This window comes from Charadrius vociferus, unplaced genomic scaffold, assembly GCF_000708025.1.
Source record: "Charadrius vociferus isolate BGI_N301 unplaced genomic scaffold, ASM70802v2 scaffold134, whole genome shotgun sequence".
NCBI lineage: Eukaryota > Metazoa > Chordata > Aves > Charadriiformes > Charadriidae > Charadrius > Charadrius vociferus.
Window position 1 is genome coordinate 3,850,615 of NW_009648333.1, and position 22,600 is coordinate 3,873,214.

The window sequence follows — 22,600 nt, forward strand, 5'->3', positions numbered from 1 at the left end:
ACTTTGAAAGCTATTCTTCATGTTTTCAAAATGCAGAAACATATCAGGAACAAAGATTATGCCATTTTCTTAACATATTGTTCCAAAAGTAAGTTTTCTACTGCATCACACCCAGGTGTTCATCCTGTCATTGGCTTATACTGTCATATCACTTCACTTTCAGGTTAAGTCACTTAACCCTCCCCCTGAAATCCCAACCCTCTCCCCAAAAAACGCCCAACAATTTGCAACAACTTAACACTGCAAAGTTTGAGACACAGGTTTCTTTATGGTGCAAGTTAAGTGCAATCACATCATAAATTCTTCCCAATTGGATTAGTTAGAAGAGCTGCCAATTCCTTAGAATTGCACCAACATAACCTAATTTGTAAAACGTTCTCAAATGGAAATACACAGAAGAAATCCCAAGGTCTCACCTCTGCATCTTCCAATTCAACATCTAAAAAGTCAAAGTCTTTAAAAACTCCAAATTGTTGTTCACTGGTATTGTCTTCTACTGCCACTTCCTCCTCTTGAATCACTTCTTCTGTTGTTGAAATAAGGCTAGTTTGCTGGTCTCCAACTTCCAAGTCTTCGTTAGAAGAAAAGACAACCTGCAGGTATGGGTAAAACCAGAAACTTCCAAATTCTGTAACTTCAGAAGTCAGCTGTCTTGCTTCCCACAATTTAATGGCATTAGTGGCAGTTAGCTTACCACTATAATGGTAATACTAAGGCAAGTGCAGACTGCAATTTGTTTCAAGGCTAGCTGGATTTTAAACTACATATTTAAACTAGAGATATCATTCCCTCCTTAATGTAACTGAGTTGCAAAGGTACAAATAAAGAGAAAAATATATCCCTGAACCTTCATTTTCATAATCACAATCTTATTTAAGCTTAATAACAAAAAACCCATCCACAGGACACAGGCCATGTAATTTTTGCCTACCAATTTCTGTGGAGGGACTGTATACCTTTAAAAATGCATCCAATGCTGGATTCCAGTGATAATAATCTTCACAACTCACGATTTGCTGTCTATTTCCACTTGACTTTTTTTTTAAAATCTCTTCAGTTTCAGCTTTCAGGCACCTAATTGTATTTATTTTAACCTCCTCCACCAGATTAAAGATCCACCTCCCGTGAATATTTTTCCCCAGCTAAGAACTTCTGTGTCATAATAAAAAACAATATTCTAGATGATAACCAAGGTAGGCTACTCACTTTAACTTTACTTCTACTGTACTCACTGGAATTTAAAAACGAAAGCAAACCACCATCACCACTTACTGAAGGATTCTTGGGAAGACCAGATTCCGGACCACACAAAGAAAGCACGTTCATTAGCTTCTCTCTAGTTCTTCTCTGAAAAATATACCAAAGAAAATCACATAGCAAGCAAGGCATCCGCTGGAGGTCTGGGTAAAAATGTAAAATGTCTGCACTTTTAACTAGTCATCTCACATGCTGCATCCTCTAAAAAGAATCTTACCATTTTTTCTTTTCACCAGTTTATAGTACAGCTTTTAGTTTATGCTATATTCATTTATTCTTTTGCTAAGACACAGTATAAACGTCAAATTACATTTCAACAATATTTTTTTTAATACATTCATAAACCCTGTCTATGAGATATGTATAATGTGCTTGAGACACAATGTACCTGAGATAGCTGTGGTCTCTTCCAGCTGACAGGAACTAATGCATTTGAATTGGAGCCTGATGAAGTTGAAGAAGTGCTCCGGGTGACAGCAATGACTTTGGGTTTCCCGTTCCTACCGGCTGCGCTGTGTTGATCACCATACTTATTCCCAATAATTGGTGTCTATCAAAGACAACAAATGCTTTCTTAAAATTCAAATCCATATTAGCAAAGACTACACATTTGATTTTAGAATTTAGTATTGTATAAAATGTAGGAGGGTTTGTCTGTTTGTTTGTTTGTAAGTGTATTATGAAGCCCATGCCTAATCCACTGAGCATCAGTACACTGGCAAATGCAAAACTGGATACTTCTACCCTACGCAGCAGGCTGCCATTCTGCCCACTTGTGATTTTTTGAATTATGCAAGTTATATGCTGACAATGTATATTTTTTAAACACATTTTAAAAACAACTGTGTTCTAAGTTTAAAAGATGCAGATTTTCTTTATAGACTCATTCAGACGTGAACAAATTGTTTTCACAGACCAGCAACTTCACTAACACGCACTTTTCTGAAAACCAAGGACCAAACTCAGCCCTTCTGACAGCAAATGCTACTCCAATGAACTCTGCGGGAATTCATCTTGTCTCTGAATTATCTGCATGCACTGAAATTTCCAGTAAGGAATTCACTTAAATAGAAGACTAACAATTTAAGTAATGCTCCTAAGACACTTATAATCTCCATTCATTAACTAGGGTCAGCTTCAACCAGAAGCCCTTATTTTTGACTACTTCTGAAGTTTCCACAGCTTTCAGATCCTTGTATTAGACTGCAGTAATTCGGCTATGCTCCCCTTTTCAGACACAGAATGAGTGTCAGCTGTAACAACAAAACAGATTATTTTCAGTTCTAATTGGGGGGCAGGGGTGTTGTTTTTAACTAAAGGAGTTTTTCTCCAGTTGTGTCCGTCTCACACTGAGGGTTCCTATATTCTGTATCCTACTTTCTCCTCTAAATTTTCTCCCCTTTCCAAAGTCAGGCCAAAACTGGAGTCCAGGGTTTTAATCCTCTCAGCCTTTGAACACACAACCCTTCATTTGATGAAAGCCTGGAACGTTCAGCTGCAAGCAGCAGCCAGCTGCATCAGCCGGCTCTCTGACACAGCTGAAATACCCTTGAGAATAATCCTATTGACTTTTAGTAATTAACTCTCCAGACATTCAAAGGGGGAAAAGGCAAAAACACAACACAGAAGAAATCCAAAGTTTATCTTTCATTATGACTTTGATCACATGCACATAAAATTTCAACATCTGCCATTCTTAAAAATGATAACCATTTTAAATCGTATAAATGCAGAATGCCAGCAGAAAGTCATTATTGCATTGTAATTTAAATATAATAATTACCTCTGATATATCAAAATGGAAATCTAAGGTCTTCCCAGGTAGCTCCTTAGAGACATTATTAAAAATTTTTGTGAAAGAGATTTCAGGAGAACCTATGTCGCCTCCGTAAGACTTTGGAATATCATTAGGTACAACAAGGCTTGCTGATCGAGACACCACAAGTTTCAAAATATTAAGGGCTTCCTTCCAATATGGACTCTAAAGAGAACACACATAAATCACAAAACGATCACTTCAAACAAGACAGACATTTTTAACGTACAGTTGGATTTTGCACTGCTTCATTGCAAGATTCCCAAACCCAAAAGCTCTAATCATCTTCTACACGTGGGTGCAAGGTGCTGGCACAAGTGGGCAGCTGTGGACCTTCAACTGCTGGGAAGGCAGTGACACCAGGTCACCCCACGGTGGGCGGTCAGGTCCAGCCAGGCAGGCTCACTAGCTCCATGTCGCAGTGCCAGCCGCACTGGATCCCATACCATGTCCTCTGCTCCCTGTATTTACACTATGTTTTTTACCATTGTCTGAAGTATCTGCCCTTCATGCCCCACAAGATAAAAACTGATGGCATTTAAAAGCAAAGCAACTTCCACCTCCTGGCATCGGTAATTATTTTACACTTATGGGCAGAGTAAACTGAATTTGAAACAGACAAAAATATTTTGTGCTTTATATTTCCCCATACATTTCAAAGATCTTAAAAAAAAAAAAAGAAAGAAAGGAAAAGCAAGACATTTACAAGGTTTTTATACAGTATCAAACCGATGGAGTGCTTAAAAAAGGCAGGGCAAAAGTATGAGAACATAAGAGACAGAGCCCGAGTTAAGTGCGCTCTCCTTAAAAAGATGATCAAGGTAATATAAATAATTCAGCAGTTTCAACTACAGAGATTGTGGAGTGGATCACAGAAGAGACTTACACCAAAACCTACACCTTGGGAAGGTTAAGATTTACACTCCCGAGAAGTGTTAGGATTCTGCTTGAAACTTAAATATTCCAGTTTTTGAAATTAGCAGGATGTCTGTGTTTGGGGTTTTTTTTTGTTGTTGTTGTTTGGTTTGGTTGTTTTTTTTTAAATCAGGATGCCATGTTTGTTAAAATATTTTTTTTATTGCATTAAAAAAATGAACACCACTTTCAAGGCTCTAAGTAGTATAGGCTTCTTTGTAGGCAATGAGATTCTTCAGCAATCTCCCGAATTTCTGTGCATCATAAACATAAAAAACTAGTCTCAAACTTGAACCATTCCTGTAGCATTTCAAATTTAGTAAGATGCATTGTGATTGCAGAGGACTAAAAAAAATCACCTTAGTAGCACCACATTTAAACAAGACATGTTCATTTATGATCCTTTCTTTTGTCGTCTGTAGTAACATGTATTATCGTATCAACAATACATAGGCTTCTCTGGAATATTTTTTTGCTACCATTATTTTGATAGAAGATGTTACTTGTAATTAAGATTACATTCCATGGTAGTGTGGGCTTGCATCAAAAGCTCAGATAAAGGTTAGAGCAAAGCAAGCAGCCGTCAGGCCATGAACACTATAGTTATGCTAATCATTCCATTTAGCCTAATGCACTCTGACAGGAGCACAATATCTAAAGTACACATCCATCAATAACAAAACATCCAGGAACAGTACTCCTCCTGGTTAATTATGATTAAACCATTTGACTGAAATACATTTGGTAATAATGGAATTCAGGAAAAAAGAAAAGGAGAGGGGGAAAAAAAAAAAAAAAAGAGAATGTCATGCACTGAAATGGTTTTATGCTCCAGGCATTTTCATAAAACCTTTCAGCAAGATGCTAGACCTCCTTCTGCACAAGAGTTTTTTCAGTAAACTGTGTTCCAAGTACAAAGGATCAAATTACCTAAGGCAAAACACTGTTGTTCATCTTCGGAGGCTTTCTTTAATAAAAAATGCACTCTAATTCATTAAGGTGTACCTTCATGTTCCTCACAGATATATTAGTGAAAGTGATTTAAACACGCATTTAACTGTAAAACTTCTTTTTGAAAACATATACACGTAAATAAAACTTTTGTGCAATATTTAGCAGTAAACATTTCCTTATATTTTAATAGTTGAAGGATCATCTCTAACTACATGTATAGAGTTGCCTATATCTTTAAACAGACGCACATTCACGCAGGTGATGCAAGCCAAGCTGGACAAATACACCGTCAAAAATAAATTAATTCACCCCAAAATTCAAGAGTAATTCACAACCACTTCGATAATAAGCAGAAAGGCTTTTATAGTTTTTCAGAGTACCTACCTGAACATATTTACCAATAACTTTTATGATTTCCAGATTAAACTGTTTCACTGGTGCTGTGGATAGGTCAATATGACTCAGAAGACTGTAAATGATCTGCAGTAAGGACTGTTGCATACTGGATAACCCTTTCTCTAACAGCTAAAAAAGAGTTTTTTTAAAATACAGAATTTAATTAGGGCCTTTAATGGTAGCAAAAAGTGAAAACAAACATTAAAATACAGTGAAGTTCCATACGTATTTATTTTTCCCTTCAAGAAACTTAAGCGTACCACTTCATGTTTTTCAAAATTTTGTTTTAGCATTAAGAAAAAGTAATGCAATAGAACAACATTCTCCGTCCTAATTCAGTTTCTTCCCTGAATTTTGACATATTTGTTAGCACAGATATAAAGCACCTAATAATAAAACACTTCTCACTGAATAGAAGTATTCATACAAATTCAACACCTCAAAGCTGTATGAAAAACAACTATATCTACACCTTAAAGAAAGCTGGTAAACACAATCTTATGAACAAAATAAGTACATATAAAGTCATTCGTGAGAATGTACAAATATTTAAAAAAATATTCTTCAGTTTGAAGTGATATACTTCAAGGACAAGCTCTACAAGCTTTTCACACAACGTACTTTTTTAAAGGCAATAACAGTTTTCCTGTATGAATGGCTGGCAGAATCATGTCCTGAATTCCATAATTTAAATGATCTGTGATTATATACTATGCAATACTTACAATGCAACTTTGAAATTATTTTTTTTAGGTTGTGATAAGGACATCTTTAAATGTGTACTTGTCTAAATAAGATCTCTTAAAATCTGCACTAAGTATATTTTGCTAAAGCCAAGACACTGTGCGCCTTTTATTCATCTGGTACGGAATGTAAGTATCAACTACAAAACACTACTATCATAAAAAGGGATCTTTCATTAGAGAGATTATCATTTCAAGGTACATTTAAATTGTTGCATTCCAAAATGGCAGAAGTCATCCCTTTTCCATATCCTAGAACATTTTAGCATTACTCTCCTATTACAGAAGATGTGCTTCCCCCCCTCCCAATATTCAGAATCATGACAAATAAGGAATTGGCAATAAGTGAATGTAACGTTGATCACAAACTGTCAACATGAGATACGCTATTATTAAAAATTTACCTCTGCAAGATAAGTTACGAGGTTAAATGTGGTATCTGAGAAAGAGTCATGCAAATATCTACACACTACGTTAATCCAGTTAGAACAGTCTCTGGAATAACTGTGTGTACTATATAAACTCATCATATGCGCCAGATTGGCAAGAGTTGGCGATTTCTCCTCTGCACAAACCTGAAAAGCAAAAGGCGGATTTCATTATATTAGAAGTGACAAATTTTTAACCTAAGCATTCACAAGTCATTGTGTACTTTCCCCAGATTTCACTCAGTCTTCTAGTAACTGAAATCAAACTAATCATACGAGCAACACCTACAGTTTCTGTTGAATTTTGGTACTGTGGCATCCATGCTCCAAGTTTATCTACCACTCATACCAAACTTACCTCAACTAGCGTCCCTAGCTAGTAGTGCAGGTATTTAGGGGACAGCAGCAATTGCTGGATTTGCATCAGGCAGGTACTGCTCTGAGGTGGCCTGAGCACAATTAAGTGATTTACGCATCACGCTTTAGGCAGCCGAAGGGCTATGACTGCATCTCCTCTGACAGACACCACTTTCTTATTCCCCTTTTCACATCCTTCCTTAAAATGCAGGCTGGCTGGAGATTGTTGGTGTGTCCGTGTACTGCTCTAACAGACACTACCATTCAGAAATATTCCAAGGTTAACCTCTGTGTACAGCTAATAAAAAGAAAATAGCACCTTTTCTTCTCTACCTACCCGCCCGAAAGGTAAGGATCACTTCCCTATCATCAGTAAACTAGGAATTGCGCTTAAAAATTGATTAAGTTTGTATTTAAAATTACAAGCTGCAAAATCAGACAAGTAAGAAAAAGCAACTGATATCATTAACAAGTAAACTTGTTCTTTCTATCTAAAGTTTATAGAATAAGCAAAATGTGTTTTTTCACTGACAAAGGGAAACTCAATGGTTGTATGAGGACCAACTATATAAATTAGGACTGGATCACATCTTTAAAATGCAACCTTTTAGAGGTATTTCTATGAGACTATTAGAATCATGTGAAAGTATTGCATAAGGGAGCAGAAAAATACAGCAATGCAGGTAATAAACTCCTGGATACTTCCCAGGCATCATTTTACATACCTTTGCTATCCTGTCAGCTGTTTCTTTACAGAACTGAGTTGGGTTATCAAAATGTTGGATCAGATGAGGAAGTAGGCACAAGATGTTTAGGGGAAATCCTAAACACACACACATATAAAACCAGTTACATGAGCCCTAAAGATTTTAATATGACTTAATTTAATGTGGAGTTCTGTGAACATATAACAGATTTTTGGTATTTAAGAACCCTTAGAGCATGATACACATACGTTCACACAGATATATAAATTATATATACACACATGTACCTAAGCGTGTATGTATGTAGAAGGTACATAAATGTGTCTGTGTATAGGTATAAAAATGCATAAGATGAAACTAGCATCATCACTGGAACAATTAAGCAAAACTATCATGAAACTGGATAGCTTTAGGCAGTACAGTCACATTGTTTCAAAAATGTGCAAATGTTTGGAATAGTACTAATTGAGCTATTTAGCACAAGATCATGAAAAATCGTACACGTGCTCTTAAAATTTGCAAGCAAGTTTAAAGTAAGATAATACATGAAGTTTTCATGCAGTATTTCTTGGCAGATAATCATAGCCTGTAACGTATTCCCACTACCTAGCACTGCAGTACTGACAACTGCAAAAAGCATTTAACTGAAGGGTGTTTTTTTAAAGGCAAATGCATAATCACTACTGATTTTGATTACACTTAATTTGATGAAAAAATACATTTTCATGACATATAGAAGTTACTAAAGATACCTGCTAACTGAGAAGGATCCACCAAAGCATGCCTGGAAATTGTGATGAGTTTACTGAGGAGATGAACTGTCATTTCTTGAGTAGATGCTGAAGTAAACCCTTTCAGGAAAAGCTGCTGAAGGCCTGGAAAGTTATTCCATTTTAGTTTATTCTGCACCTTTTCTATCTTTTCCCGACTCTCTGATTTATCCAGAGGCAAGTGAATAAGAAGCTTGTTGAGTAGCTTGAGAGCCAAAAGGTATTCATACTCGTAATCTGACTCTAGCAACGAAGCTGCAATCCAAAATATGGTGGCCATCAAGTTGACAGGGTCAGTAGTAGGCTGCACATCATACATCCCTCCCTCTCTCAGGGAGGAAAGGCTTCTAGTCCTTGCCAAACTTCCACCATGATTTATCCTGCCATCCATTATATCCAGTGTGTTGCTCCGTCGACGGTCGCCTCTCCGCTCACTGATTAAATTCAGTCTCAAAGAATTACTCCTTGTATTGCCGTAGTATCCTAAACAACTGCCACTATTGATGGGACTTGTGCTTAGATTTATCTGTCCAGTGCTTTTCCTATTAGCTGCATACTTGTTTCCCATTACAGAATCATGGTATGAGGTTCTGAAATAAAAATCAGTATTACGTATTATTCCATGCAAAATATTTCATAACATACAGTTTAGAAAAAGGGAAGAAAGGAAAAAGATGTTACACTAATCACATATATACACACACAGTGTGAATACTCCGCTTCATCACCAGAAGAGTATTAGAATATATGAAAATACAGAATTTCTATATATATTACTATATCCTCACAGCGTAAGGACAAGACTGTAGCATTCCGTTATGTCTCCCACCAAATCTATTAGCTACAATCCCAGAACATCAAAATAGTTCCATAACAATTCAGTAATATCAGAAAAATTAGCCTGCCTATAGCATGTAAATATTATCTGTAAATGAAGAGCTAGCGTTCCAACTTACTTATAGATGGGATAAAGGTAGAGAAATGAATGAATTAATAAATGAAATTATTTACTTATTACCTTATATTTGTCTGATGTATCTGACCTAGAAAAACCAACACCTTCCAGTTCTGATACTGAGAAATTGAATACATTCCTAGAAATCTCAACATTTTCAAAACCTTTGCCATGAAATCAAACAAATAAAGATGTCTGCACATTCAGGGATTTTTTTCAGTGTGATAAAAAGTCATTGAGCTAACCACTCAGACTGTAATGAGATAAACAAATGAATTGGACTGTTCAATTACACTTCTCACACATACGGACAACAAATCTGAGGCCTAAAAAAGACTAGCATTTGCTGTAACTGAAGAAATTTCTTCCGTATTAACTCTGGAATAGAAGTATTTATTGCAGTACAGGAGTTTTCATCTATGAACCTTACATTATCTTAAATTATCTTTTAAAGATTGGTGCCATTACCTTCATTATACACAGGGGAAAAAATAAGCCCCAGAAAAATTCAAGGTCAGTAGGGCCTGATTAAAAAAAAAGTTCTAAATGTACTCAGTGCCTTTATTTTTGAGAAGATTCCAAATAACTGACATTTCATAACTGAGCCTTCAGGAGCACCTTTAACATCGTTTTTTGTTTTGGTTTGGGGTTTTGTTTATTTTTAAGTTGGACCCAAGAGGGTAAGTTGGAAAGGTAGAGATTCTTTTCAGAAAATCTAGATTCTTATGAGTTTTGCTTGAGGCAGAATGATAAAAACATGAAAGAGCAAGCAATTTTGCTGTAAAGATACAAATACTCTGCAAAGACAACAAGAAATTATTTCATTACATTTGTAATACAGATCTTTAATAATTCAAATGTATAAAAATGTGTAATGTAGCTTGACTAATAAAGGAACTTACTGAGAAAGGGCAGAAAGCAGATCATAATGCTTCATGGTTTCAGCCAATGTATCAATAGCAGACTCTAAGGTCAGAAGCAGTTCTATGACAAAACCCTGGGGAAAGCCACAGATCATTGTAAATTACACAATATGCACAAGAAAGATCACAGAAAATCTATGGAGTAGTGATATAAAAATATAACATTGGTATCAATAACTACATTATTATTTCATGCTTCAATTAGAACACAATCCTGATGAGACAGCTGAAATTAGCAGCATAGCTTCAACACAATTTATTTCTACATATTCACAGAATTCATTCTTATTTGCATTATTTTTAAGGATGGAGTCATTCAGACTCTCATTTTGCAATATTAAAAGATCAGATCCACTTCTAAAGAAATACAATGTTACTACGGTTAAGCTCTTAATAAAAGAAAATCTAGATTATTTTTTATATGGCTGATCACAGGATCCTCTAACTACGAAAGGTGTTTTCAGGGAATCAGAGAATCCTGATCTCAGAATTCTCTAACTATGAAGAGTTTTCAGGAAACAGATGTATCAGACTCTCTGAAAGTTCCTATTGCTGTAGTAGAGAATGTGCACAACTCATCTTTTCATCATTTAATTAGGTGCAAATTCAGAAAGCGTCACGGTTAAAGCTGTTTTGATATCTGAAACATCTTTATTTAAAAACAAAAAGCCACTGAATAAAAAATGCTTTTAAACTTTACTGCCATTGAAATAACAATGCAGGTATGTCATTTAGGCAGACTTAGCTTTCTAAGTCTGGGGGAAAGTCGGGGGGAAATTTCAAATACCTGAGCTTCTTCTCCTGCATCTCCAACAGTCTCTACTAGTCTGGAGAGAACATCAGAAAGCGTAGATGCAGTAAGAGGCTGCTTCAGAGCCCTGAAAATCTGAAAGGACCTCCCAGCATAATGCCGAGAGGAGCACGAAAGCGCAGTTTGCAGCGCAACTTCACTGAGACGGTGTTCCAATTGAAATCCTCCTATAAAAGCAAATAAATATTCAAGCAACACAATGTTTTATAAAACACAAACCCACTTGAATTTAACGAAGATTAAATTGCCAAAGTCATTCCTAACTTTAAGATAGTCTCATCTTCTACATTTTTCTCAAGGAGTATTACTCTCAAAAATCTTTCCAGGCACATAAACTTGTATATAATACTTAGCACTGAAGAGACTTCTGCAGAATAAAACATTTACAATTTGAATATTAAGTGTCCACAATAAATTAATAATATATTTTATCTAACTCCTAAAAGATTATATTTAAATCTTTAATAATAGAAACATGAACTGAAGTGTGCAATACACAAGAAAAATCTATTATTTAAAAGCAGTAAGCGATCACCTAGAGTGATTTTATAGACAACCTGTAAATTTACAGGCATTCAAAAAAATCCATTTAGTTTGCAGACTTGGACATTCTGTCATGCATTGACTGTTTTCTAACATACCTGAGCTAGACTGTTTAAATATAGATACCACATGCTTTAAAAACACAGTTAACTGTTCAGCACTTTTTATATTAGGGTTCTTGGCCGAAACATCTTCATGATTCCAAAGTGGGCCTCTTTTCCTAAAAATATAAAAATAGAGTAAACATGACAGAATATAAAACACAGCCTTTGTCATTAATACCATTTAAATGCCATTTTAACCCTAAGGTTAACTGCAAAAGAATCTATTATTTACCGCATAAAAGAAACCATTTAGAACTGCAGACACAAATTGGAAAGAAGTTTGACAACTGCCCTCTATTATACAACGATATACAAAAGTTAAGACAAGGTGAAAAGCAATATATCAGATCCAACTGAAGTAACAGCATAAGTTTAGGAAGAGATGGTCTCTGTTAGGTAATATTTAGTTATTTACCAAAGAACCAGTGCAACTAACACTATTATAACGCCTCTTCAAACAACCTCCTTTCTTCCCATTTTCTTCCCGTTAATACACCACACTATTCTAAATTCAGGCTGATGTAAAGCGTAAGTAATCAAAAGCTTTGAGAAATGGGTAGGATTGTAGATTTACACAATCTTGAAAGCTTTGTATAAACTATCATACAAACTGCACAAGCATTGAGGGATTTACAGATGTTCTTTGCCACAAATTCTGGGGTTTTGAACAGCCAGCTCTCTACTACTAAGTAATCCATAAACTCCACACAAATCTTGCAGCTCCCTAATCATCTTTATGTATTCCAGCCCTAATCCTTTAGGAAGAGAGAATTCTATAAACTGTGTGGCAAGTAAAGATAACAGACCTGTGTAGAATGTGACTAAAGACTTTTAAACACTCAGGACATGAAAGGGTGGCCAAAATTCTCAGAAGTTAGAGTTGTTCATGGGCTGTATCACATAAAAACAGTTCAGAATTAAATTCTCTCTTACCGGTGACTTAACAGAGACAGAATTAGACAATGTGACACTAAATAGTATGGGTTTACCATATTTCCACAAAATACACGTCTTGACAAAAATGAAAGTTGAAATCTTACCTTGAGGTAATAAATTCTATGAGAGTTTTCACTTTTTCATCCTGCTCTACTGAAATGTCAACCTCATTGAGGATGGTGGTGTGCAGATGAGAAATGGCAGCACTTGTATTTCCTAAACTGATGCTAGAAGAGGTAGAACTTGAACTAAGCCCTGAGTCTGTCATTGGGGAGGGCTGGTAATCAGGTATAAAATCATGAACACCTGCTGAAATAAAAACAAGATGATTATGCAGTCTTAAGTTGACAGTTCATATTAAATATATATTAAAAAAAATAGCCCTCTAAAAAAAGTCAGTAACTTAGCAAACATAATAATTTAATAGATGCAATAATTTCAATGAAATCAACAAGTCTGATATATGCAAAGTCTTCACATGACCGGACCCTTAACTGCCAGATGCCTTTTTAAAACCACTGTATTATATTTGATTTTGTATTGGTCATATGACAGCTCATCGGCTTCTGAGGCATCTCATCTTAATAAGTTGAGACAAACAATATAAACTACTTCCTAATAATGCGCAGGTTTGTGGTTTTTTTGTTAAAACTCAGTCCCAGTGCAAATGATGGCGGTTTAAATTGGTGAGCAGTTAAGTTTTAGCTAGTGGCTCGACTCTAAGCAGAGCACCTCTGGCTGCACAAAATTTCTCTGAAGTTAGCTTTGATTTGCTGCTGGAAGATTTTTCTCTCCATGTAAAGAATCACATGGCAATAAAATACAACTGCAGTAACTCCTCACGTTATACCTCTATATATGTATGAGGTGCTGGAAGGAAGTAAACTGGCAAGGAAAAGTGGGTTGCAAACCTCTGACTAACAACTGTACATAAGCTTGAGACTCACTGACATCCACCACAAATTTTCACTCTACAGAGCCCCAGGGTTTGGACTGGGGTATTAGCTGCTTCACATAAAAATTAACATTAGCTTATCTGACCCCGTGCTAGGCATGCATACCTGTAATCACCTTATCTTAACCACCAGCTGGAAATTATGGATGCTGATCTTATTCTAGTTTCTATCAAACATTTTTGTTTTAATAACAGCAAAATACTGTGTTGTGTTTAGACGGTTTTACCCCAAACTGTAAAGACTAGGAATGGAATGGTTTGTATAGGTCACCATATATATGCACCATATATAGGTGCACCTGTAAGGTTCTGCAAATTGGTTTACATAAAAGAATTCTTCCACTATGCCCACTTTTTAATTTCTCATTGCTATGACTATCAAATATACAAACAAAATATATGAAACTTTTTGGTTAGTGAAAAAACACTTCTGATGTGACCAAACCAGAACAAACAGATTGTATAGCAATATGCTGCCACCTACTGAAATAACATGAAATACTAAGTTTCAAAAAAAAAAAAGAACTGTTTTACATTTCTTTAGAAACAATAGGCTCACACCATCAAAATATTCCTTTCATAGATAGATACATAGAAAATTTATTGTTTCCTGTATAATTACAATGTTTTAATGTTAAGGTGAACATTAATAGGTAATATCTCAAAAGAGTATTGTGATAATCTATTGAACAATGCAATTACAGTTGACAACAGTCAGAAATTTTAAATTGCTACAAACAAGGAAGAAATGTAACTTCTTCTGTTGTATTTTCAAGGGCATCATAAAAACTGCTGTATTACGGATTCAACACATACCACTCCCTCTGTGGTTTCCACTACTATTTAATCATTTGACCGTGCTCCCTACTCAGATGACTGGGCACAAAGTGCTAACGTGAACCATATCAATTTTGACTTAATTAAAATCTGAAGAAATACATTTCAATGCCAAGGGCTCAGAAAAATATTACGAATAGTAGAAATTTTAATAATACCTGGAAGAAAAGATAACTTTCCGTGTCATTTTAACAAGCAACACTTAATAAATCAAAGCGTACCTGTGAAAGTATAATCTAAATGGGTAGTTTGCTTGACAGTAAGCACCCTGGACTCATTGAACTCTCTGTTTCTGAGTAGGACAGAAGCAACAGACTGGACATTACTGCCAGATCCCATCACTATCAGTAGATGCAAAAGCAGTCGTTTACAATGCTCATAGACTTCAGGGTGACAGTGGTCAAAACCTAACACAAAGGGAAAATGGAGGAGCTTTATTACATTCGAAGGGAACACCGAATTAAATTATTTTAAAAATACCAGTATTCAAACTGGTCTGTTATACTTTACCAAATAACAGATACATAATTCACTAAACAATGCTTCTTTAGTGTTTCAATATAAAAACAAAAGCATACAGTTTAACAAAGATTAATATATCCTCTTGTTTCTCACACAGCAATAAGAACAGAAAGGAAAAAAAACCTGGATTTTACCATGTCTTCTACAAGAAGAAAGAAGTGAAGTATTGTAAATATTAACAAATTAATGATATTTCAATACAATGGCAAACATTAACTTAAATGTGGAAAAGGACAGCTACATAAATAGCTACAATTCCTAAGTTACCAGACATACAGTTACAGACATAGTTCTGTAAGAATTTAGTTACCTATAAAAATTGCATGAAGCAAAAGATGCAAATATCCTCCCCATTCCACCTTTACACCGTGGTCAACTATCAAGTCAGTCAAAAGGATCACTGCTATATTGCATCTAAAGACAAAAAAATAGTTTGTTAGAAGAATGTAGCATTAACTTCTATGAAGACCTGCAAAGAACGTAATATGCTACTAACCAGTATTCTTCCTTAAGTCTATAAACATCCACAAAGTTATATTATAAGGGAAAAGGTGAACGCTTATAATGAAGATAGAAAAACTTTAGTCCTCCAAATTAAAAGGCTGAGAAATCTTAGACTGCTGGACCTGTGAGTAAAACTCCAGAAAAAAATGTACCATCTACTGTGTTTAAATCTACTGCCTTTTAATCACCTACCTTTAAATTACTTATTTGTGCACCACAAATTAAAATGTAAGGAAATGCCATCAGCATTGTTAAAACAGTTACCTGTGAAGAGACATGCCTGGAGGAGAAGTTTCAGGCAAGTAATCCACCAATGGTGACCAGCAACCTCCAGTAGGTGGGAAAGGTAGAGGCTCTCCTTGGTTGTGCTCCATCACCTTCAACCGCCAGTTTGAATACAGAGGCATTGAATCACCTAACACAACAGATAATTAAATCAGAAATACATATATAGTAAATTTCTGAATTATATAGTCTTCTAAAGAAATATTTTTAAATTCCTGAAAAGCTGAGATCTGGGAGGGGGCGAGGGGGAACCAGCTGCAAACAGTAGTAGTTGGACACAGTTTAAAAAAACAAAGTGGTTATTTCTTTTAGCATAAGGATGATTCTACAGAAGCCACACACAAACCAGAGTAAGATTTTGTTGAACAGGTTCATAAAAGCAATGGATGCACATCAGGAACATGGATGCACATAAGGAATAAAAAGCAAAGTGATCTAATATAATTCCTTGAATTTCAAACCTCATGTCAGATAGGGAGTTAAGGCTGGGTCCCTAGATCGTACTGAACTCATTTTGAAGAGCTGCATTTCCCTATAGGCTAAGGAATTATTTCTCAAGATCATCTCTTTATAGGTCTTGCTAGGAAAAATCCACCAGTTCTATGTGTAAGATAATGCTGGCCTGATATATGGGGTAACTCAGAACTTGCTCCTTTTACAACAGTATAGCCCAATCCCACTGCTTCACAAAACTGAATAAATTTGTCAAGAAAAACACAGAAAGACATTTAGTTTTCGACTAAGCAAGCTTCAAAAGTGGAAAAAACACACCAGCTATTTGGTATGCAAGTATACTGTGTAAGACATCCAAAACATTTTTCTGTTTTCACATGAGACGTCTTGGACTTCAGAACGATCAGTTAAGGCTAGAAACAGGTATGAGACTGCCTCAACAGTTCAGTGTTTCAGTCATTCTATCAGTCGTCCTTTCAGAAGTATAGCTGCACAAGTTTCAGAAGTTCACACTTGTGTCAGCTTGTTATTACCTTCTTGACTGGAAGTGACAAACTTCTTACTGATGGAACATGTGAATTATCACCTGCTTCAGGGTACTCAGTGTTGCTACCGTGAACAGCAAACAAAGATGAAAATGACCACAATTGTGATATTGGACATCACCCATCCAAGCAGTAATAAACACATTGGCTGTCAAGAAGGTCCACCAACCTGTTACTGACCCAAAGTTTAGCAGATACGCATCAGTATGCCCAGACTTTACAACAAGCTCTACAGAGTACGTTATGTTCCATTTTCTTGAAAGAGACAATACAAACTACATATTCACTCTAACCTTTACGCTCTACACAGATCCAGTCACTAAGGAGTGCATAAGGAGATCCTAAAGGACTCTGTTGCTTCAATACAGCATGGGACACACTAGGTTCCACACTGACAGGCAATGCTCAAAATGCAGAAATTTGCATTCTGTTGTTCAGTAGCACAAGAAAGGTATGGAAAAGGCAGTGCTATATCATGCGCTGTACCATACCCAAATGACTTAACTGGTAGCAACATCAACTGCCAATAAAAAAATGAGTGAAATCTAAGAAGACAGTCTGTAGGAGCACTATAATGATGTAGATCAGACTGAAATGTATCCAGTAATCCCATGCAGGGTTAAAGTACAAAGTCATTTTAATTACTAACAGCTTGTTAGCTGAAACAAAAGCTTCAGTCGAACAAGTACTCTGACAAAGCATAAAGAACCCACTAATGTAATGCATCATTTACTGTCTGACCACTGTCCTCATTTTTGCCTGTTTAGGTCTCCCTAGCACTGACACAATGATTTTATATCTTAGGCACCGGTACGAAAGTACGAACAGTTAATAAGTCTCCGTTAAATAAAAGCCTCCAAAAGTATATGGAGTTTCAGGAGAAATTTCTACCTCTTTCCTTACCTCTGCACCTCAGAAATAACAGACCACAGATCACAAAAAATAACCCAAAACATATTTTCAAACAAAGCTTGAAAATTAGAGGTACACAACAAGGTCCTTTTCCCTGCTATACTTCCCTTTTCTATGGCTTCTCAGAAAGTTTTGTACTCTTTTTTTTTTTTTTTCAAACAGGACAAAGACTGCTTTAATTTAAAAGCACAATTACTTCTAACTTTGTATTTTTTTTAACTTCTTTTCCATCATTTCTTTCCTCATTAATCTCATCTTCCTCCTCCTAGTCTCTCTCCTGTTTCTTCTGCTTAACTGTCTATCTTATCTTTGGTGTTGGTACTGGCAAAGAAAATAGAGTAAAACTGCTTCATTTGGGAAGATGTTCACAACTCATTCCAGAGGACAAGGGAAGGAAAGAAAGTGTATTTATCTTCCTTGCACATGCCATTGTAATCAAATGTATGCTAGACTTCAATAGCAGTACTAAAAAGCAACTTATTTTTTAATAAGTTCATGCAAAATCCACTGATAATGCCTATTTCCTCACGTTCCATAACCTTCAGCAAAAGTATGAACTTGTGAAAATTTTGTTTTCTATCCACAGAAATATTTTTAAATAAAAATATTACTTTTTTCCTCTTCATATGATCCTCCAGAGCTGCTGCTGTAGCGAGATTCTAGTCTGTGGTGCTGGCGGTTTAAGTTACTGTTCAACCCACTGTAGATGTCTAGATGTACGTAACTGTAGGAACAAATAAAGCAGCACTAGTAACTGACATTCTGTAACAAAATTTAATCAGGGTCTGTCAGTAAAACTGTATTTCAACAAAACTAAGTGTTATGCAAAAATATTTCATCTTACAAGGACAATCACTATGATGCCAAAGCATCTCAGCTGAATAAGATGCACCTCCTGTTGCAATGCTAGATAAGGGGATTCAAGGAGTTAACCTACTATAAGTTATATTTCGTTTAGGTCATTTCCATTAACATTTAAGAACATTACTTTTTTTTTTATCATTATACATAAATTAATTTCTTCTCACTCGAGCGAAATAATGAAATGCCTATTTGATCTGGCACTGACATATATCTCTCCTCTATATGTACCTATCTCCATACACACAGTCCAAGAGCCTACCTCGCTAATCTGATAAACTGTAAATAAATCAGAGAAATGAGTGCTAAAAGCACAATTTCCAAGCTGTTTCTACGTAAGTTTCTAAAATTCTCTCCTCCTGGCAAGTCCAAGACGTACATGGTATATCTTATCAAGCAGCATATACCCTGGGGAGGTGTTAGACGACCCTACAGCATATGCCAAAACTTGCAGAGACTTTCAAAACTGCCTTCACAAGTTTCTTCAGCTCCAGCCCCCATAGCAGCCAAATATTTGTCTGTGCCTTGCCAGGCTGAATTTTGAATGACACCTCAGATTCCATAGTCTTCTGTGATTTATTTTCATACAGTCCTGCCCCCACCCCTCCAATATAATTCAAGTGTCCAACTGGGAAATTCTATTGGAAATATAATTACTAAGGCTCTCAAACAAGTCATCACAAAATAAACTGGTTTGTGAATTTACTGCATAGTAGCTACTCTACAGTCGGCCTATGTGCATATTTTTCTGTGCATGCTTTTTCTCATGCTAGTTATAGAATCCCTACTCCCTTTTGACTTTGAAGTTAGCTATCTCATATTTAACACAAAATGAGAGCGTGCCCAAAGTCCGTTACTGTTGAGCTCTGAGTCCACACCCTGACTAATTTTATGTCAGCTGTTTGCTTTCCACCACTCTCACATGGGTACCACTGTCTCGCAAATTTCTCGAAAGACTGTTCTTAAGAAGTGCAAAAATTAGGAAGAGGGGCATCTGTTTTAAAACTAGCTGGAAGGGATCTTGTCATAGATACCAGGCATCCAAATACCCGCACTAGGAGAATATACCAGCGTTCAACACTGTTGATTTCTAGTGAGCTAGGAAACAAATTTGTGATTTGGCTACACTGAACTAATAACATTTGCCCTTGATGTATCCATATACATCTGCAGTATAATTTCTCTCACGTAAACATATACAATCCAGTGTAATATTAGCTAATTTAGGCATCAATAACAATCTAGCTATAGTAATACAAAGCCTGACCTGGACTGGTCCCTTAATGTATTCCGTTTCTTCCACAGCTTTTTGAGTTTAAATTACAATTGAGGCCGCTACTGTTAATCCCAAATAGTATTCCAGTTCTGCTCCTCAAAGTTTCTTTATAAAACTTACATGTATTTCCTGCAATGTAGACATACCTGGAGCCATTGAGACGCAAGCATTTATAGTACCTACCAGGAATTCCTGCGATTCAACTAATAACTACTCTTTGAGAAGATACTTACTTCTCTTCAATATTGTCTTTTATGTGTTTACTGTCAGGGTTGCCATCCGTGGGAGCTACCATTGTATTGCTACTAGAAGTGGTACCTGTGAATTACGGATAAAGAAAAAGATTGGTCAATAAAAAAGAAAAGCGGTCTTAAGCGCTATGCAATGACCCTCATTTACTGGTCCACACCAAGAGCCCTAACCAGGTTTACACTAGAGCAATTGGCACAAACACACACTGAGCCACAGAAATTACTTTCACATGCAAGAAAAAATTGTTGTTTAGATGAAAAGATTCTGAGCTGCTACCATAATTTCACTAACTGGAAAAAAATCAAAAGAATCCATTCCAGGAATCTCTGAGTCTTCAATGTAAAGTAAGTAGAAAGGCTTGTTTTTGAAGCAGGATCTAGAGACCTGTTTCTTTCTTTCCAGTATGCTATACCTCATAGCAATCTGTAAAATGTAGCTGGACTTTGGTATGCAGTTAATTCAAACCACACAGAGATTAGGGATTAAAACCAAACAGCCTGCAGTGAAGCTTGTATCGATTTATTTTTAAGAGAAACTTGCAAGCATCACACTGAATAGATGACCACAACTGGAAATTATTTTGCACCCTCCACACAGATTTTGCTACTCTCAGTTACACTTAAGTGCAGCAGCCCCATATTTTTTTTTTTTCATACTTTTTAAACACTTTCATGAACAAGCGCCAATGCATCCACCTTGTGATCCAATAATCCCTACGTGATGGGCCCAGGCTGACTCATAACACTGACAGCTTTGCAGCACACAAGCTGTGTCCTTGCTTAGATCCCCTCCCATCCACGTCTTCTGTGGCTCACTTTGAAAGACGCTTCACCCAAACCAGACAGCTTTCCCCCACGTTTCTCGGCATGTTCTTGGATTGACGCATGAGGTAGACACTTTTTGTATTTTCAGTGGGGGTTTCTTTGATGATTGATCTATTGTTAACTGTTAATTATTTCTAAGTAAATTCTCCTAAGTAAGTTCACTTAAATCCTCTTGAATAAATGATGCAGCTTGTGTCTATAACAGAATTTACAATATAACAACTTACATGGATTTAAAATTACATACATTTTCCCATCTGTTTGACTGAGTTGTCATAAAAGTGACAGAATGAGGACAAACAGTACAAGATCTGAACATAGACAAAGCCTAACAAATACAAACCTGTTCCTTGTCAACCACTCAGATGTTCTTTGACAAGAACTCTGGATACACCAAAAACTTCAGACCTTGTAAAACGAGTTTTGTGGCTTAATTTACTTTAAGAAACAGAACATTGTACTCCTATTGAATATTTACAGATGAACTCTAATATTATAACTGATTGATAACAACATGTTTATCATCGACAATAATAAAAGTTTAAGTTAATAAATTCTCACCTGAAGTGACAGAGGGGATTTTGTAACTGGAAGTAATGCGGTAATATGGTGGATTATCCATATGGGTGACTCCTGAACTGACAGGATCTGTAAGCTGAAGTTCACTCACCAGCTCTTCTAGTAGTTGCATTGTTTTATCTCTACCCAAATAAACAATAACTTTCTTTACCTGCCATCAAAAAGAAGTATATATATAAAATAGTATGTACATAAATAAAATTTTTATTGCAGTGACTCAATTTAAAAAAAAAAAAAATGAAAATAGGAGATTTAAATACCACAACTTGTTAGAATCAATAGTTTTGAGGGGGCTTCGGGTGGGGATTTTTTTTTGCTTTAATACTTAGTCATGTGAGAATAATCACACCGGCCCTACACGGCACACAGGTGCTTTATTTTACTATATTATCTGTCTGCTTTTCAGGACTATCCTAAATTACAGAATGGGAAAAAACAATTAATTCCCCAAATGTTCAAGGCCTTTATATACTCTGATAAGAATGAACACCTAACTATAGCAATATTTTATTAAGGATTCTCCACTACATCTTACTTCAGCAAAATAACCCTGGTGACTGCTAAGCAGCAGCAGATGGCTGCTAGTCATCGATTACTCTAAACACCAATAAGTTCATATTTTTTTTTCCTTACATTTTCTTGAGTCGCTACGGCTCCATGAGTTATTTCCATCCTTTTGAGAGAACTCAAAGATGAATGGTAAGCAAGCGAGCCAGGGCGTTTGACTTGTGGAACTACTTTGTCACCTTCTTCAACCCACACGCGCAAAGCTTTTGGGCTGCAACATTAAGCTAGATTTCCTGATTTGCAATGAAAACAACTGCCAACCAATGAAGAAATTAAACTGACCTTAGTAGGAACTTAATAATATTACAGGTCCTGATGGTTTACTTCATATTTAGGGGTTTTTTGACTATCAGCAAAATCTATAATAATTTTCTAATTAAAACACTACTTATGGAACTATTTTAATTCTTCTTAATGAACAGACACCAACTGCTGCACTAGATTTACGCTTTATGACGGAAAGGTGTTGTTCAGTGTATAATCCTAATAAAATTAATCTAAAGTTAGCAATCAAACTCTTAAGTTTCCTTTTTATGAAAAGGAACAAAAAAATGCTAAGACAGATGTACACAGTTTAATGAGTCTTTTCAATTTTTTATTATTTACTGACTAA

At 35.9% G+C, this 22,600-nt stretch overlaps 1 protein-coding gene across 1 annotated transcript in view; it reads right to left on the reverse strand.

The window, feature by feature from the left end:
* FRYL (FRY-like) overlaps nucleotides 1-22,600 on the reverse strand; it is a 142,903-nt gene that overhangs the window by 28,560 nt on the left and 91,743 nt on the right. The window contains exons 34-51 of the mRNA XM_009884974.1: nucleotides 21,403-21,571; nucleotides 19,999-20,083; nucleotides 18,240-18,352; nucleotides 15,698-15,848; nucleotides 15,240-15,343; nucleotides 14,629-14,814; nucleotides 12,720-12,924; nucleotides 11,674-11,795; nucleotides 11,009-11,199; nucleotides 10,201-10,295; nucleotides 8,326-8,933; nucleotides 7,592-7,689; nucleotides 6,486-6,656; nucleotides 5,327-5,467; nucleotides 3,041-3,238; nucleotides 1,646-1,807; nucleotides 1,273-1,347; nucleotides 417-593 (exon numbers count right to left, since the gene is read on the reverse strand). Of these exons, the coding sequence (XP_009883276.1) occupies nucleotides 417-593; nucleotides 1,273-1,347; nucleotides 1,646-1,807; nucleotides 3,041-3,238; nucleotides 5,327-5,467; nucleotides 6,486-6,656; nucleotides 7,592-7,689; nucleotides 8,326-8,933; nucleotides 10,201-10,295; nucleotides 11,009-11,199; nucleotides 11,674-11,795; nucleotides 12,720-12,924; nucleotides 14,629-14,814; nucleotides 15,240-15,343; nucleotides 15,698-15,848; nucleotides 18,240-18,352; nucleotides 19,999-20,083; nucleotides 21,403-21,571 (3,051 nt within the window). The remainder of the gene's footprint in view (nucleotides 1-416; nucleotides 594-1,272; nucleotides 1,348-1,645; nucleotides 1,808-3,040; nucleotides 3,239-5,326; nucleotides 5,468-6,485; nucleotides 6,657-7,591; nucleotides 7,690-8,325; nucleotides 8,934-10,200; nucleotides 10,296-11,008; nucleotides 11,200-11,673; nucleotides 11,796-12,719; nucleotides 12,925-14,628; nucleotides 14,815-15,239; nucleotides 15,344-15,697; nucleotides 15,849-18,239; nucleotides 18,353-19,998; nucleotides 20,084-21,402; nucleotides 21,572-22,600) is intronic.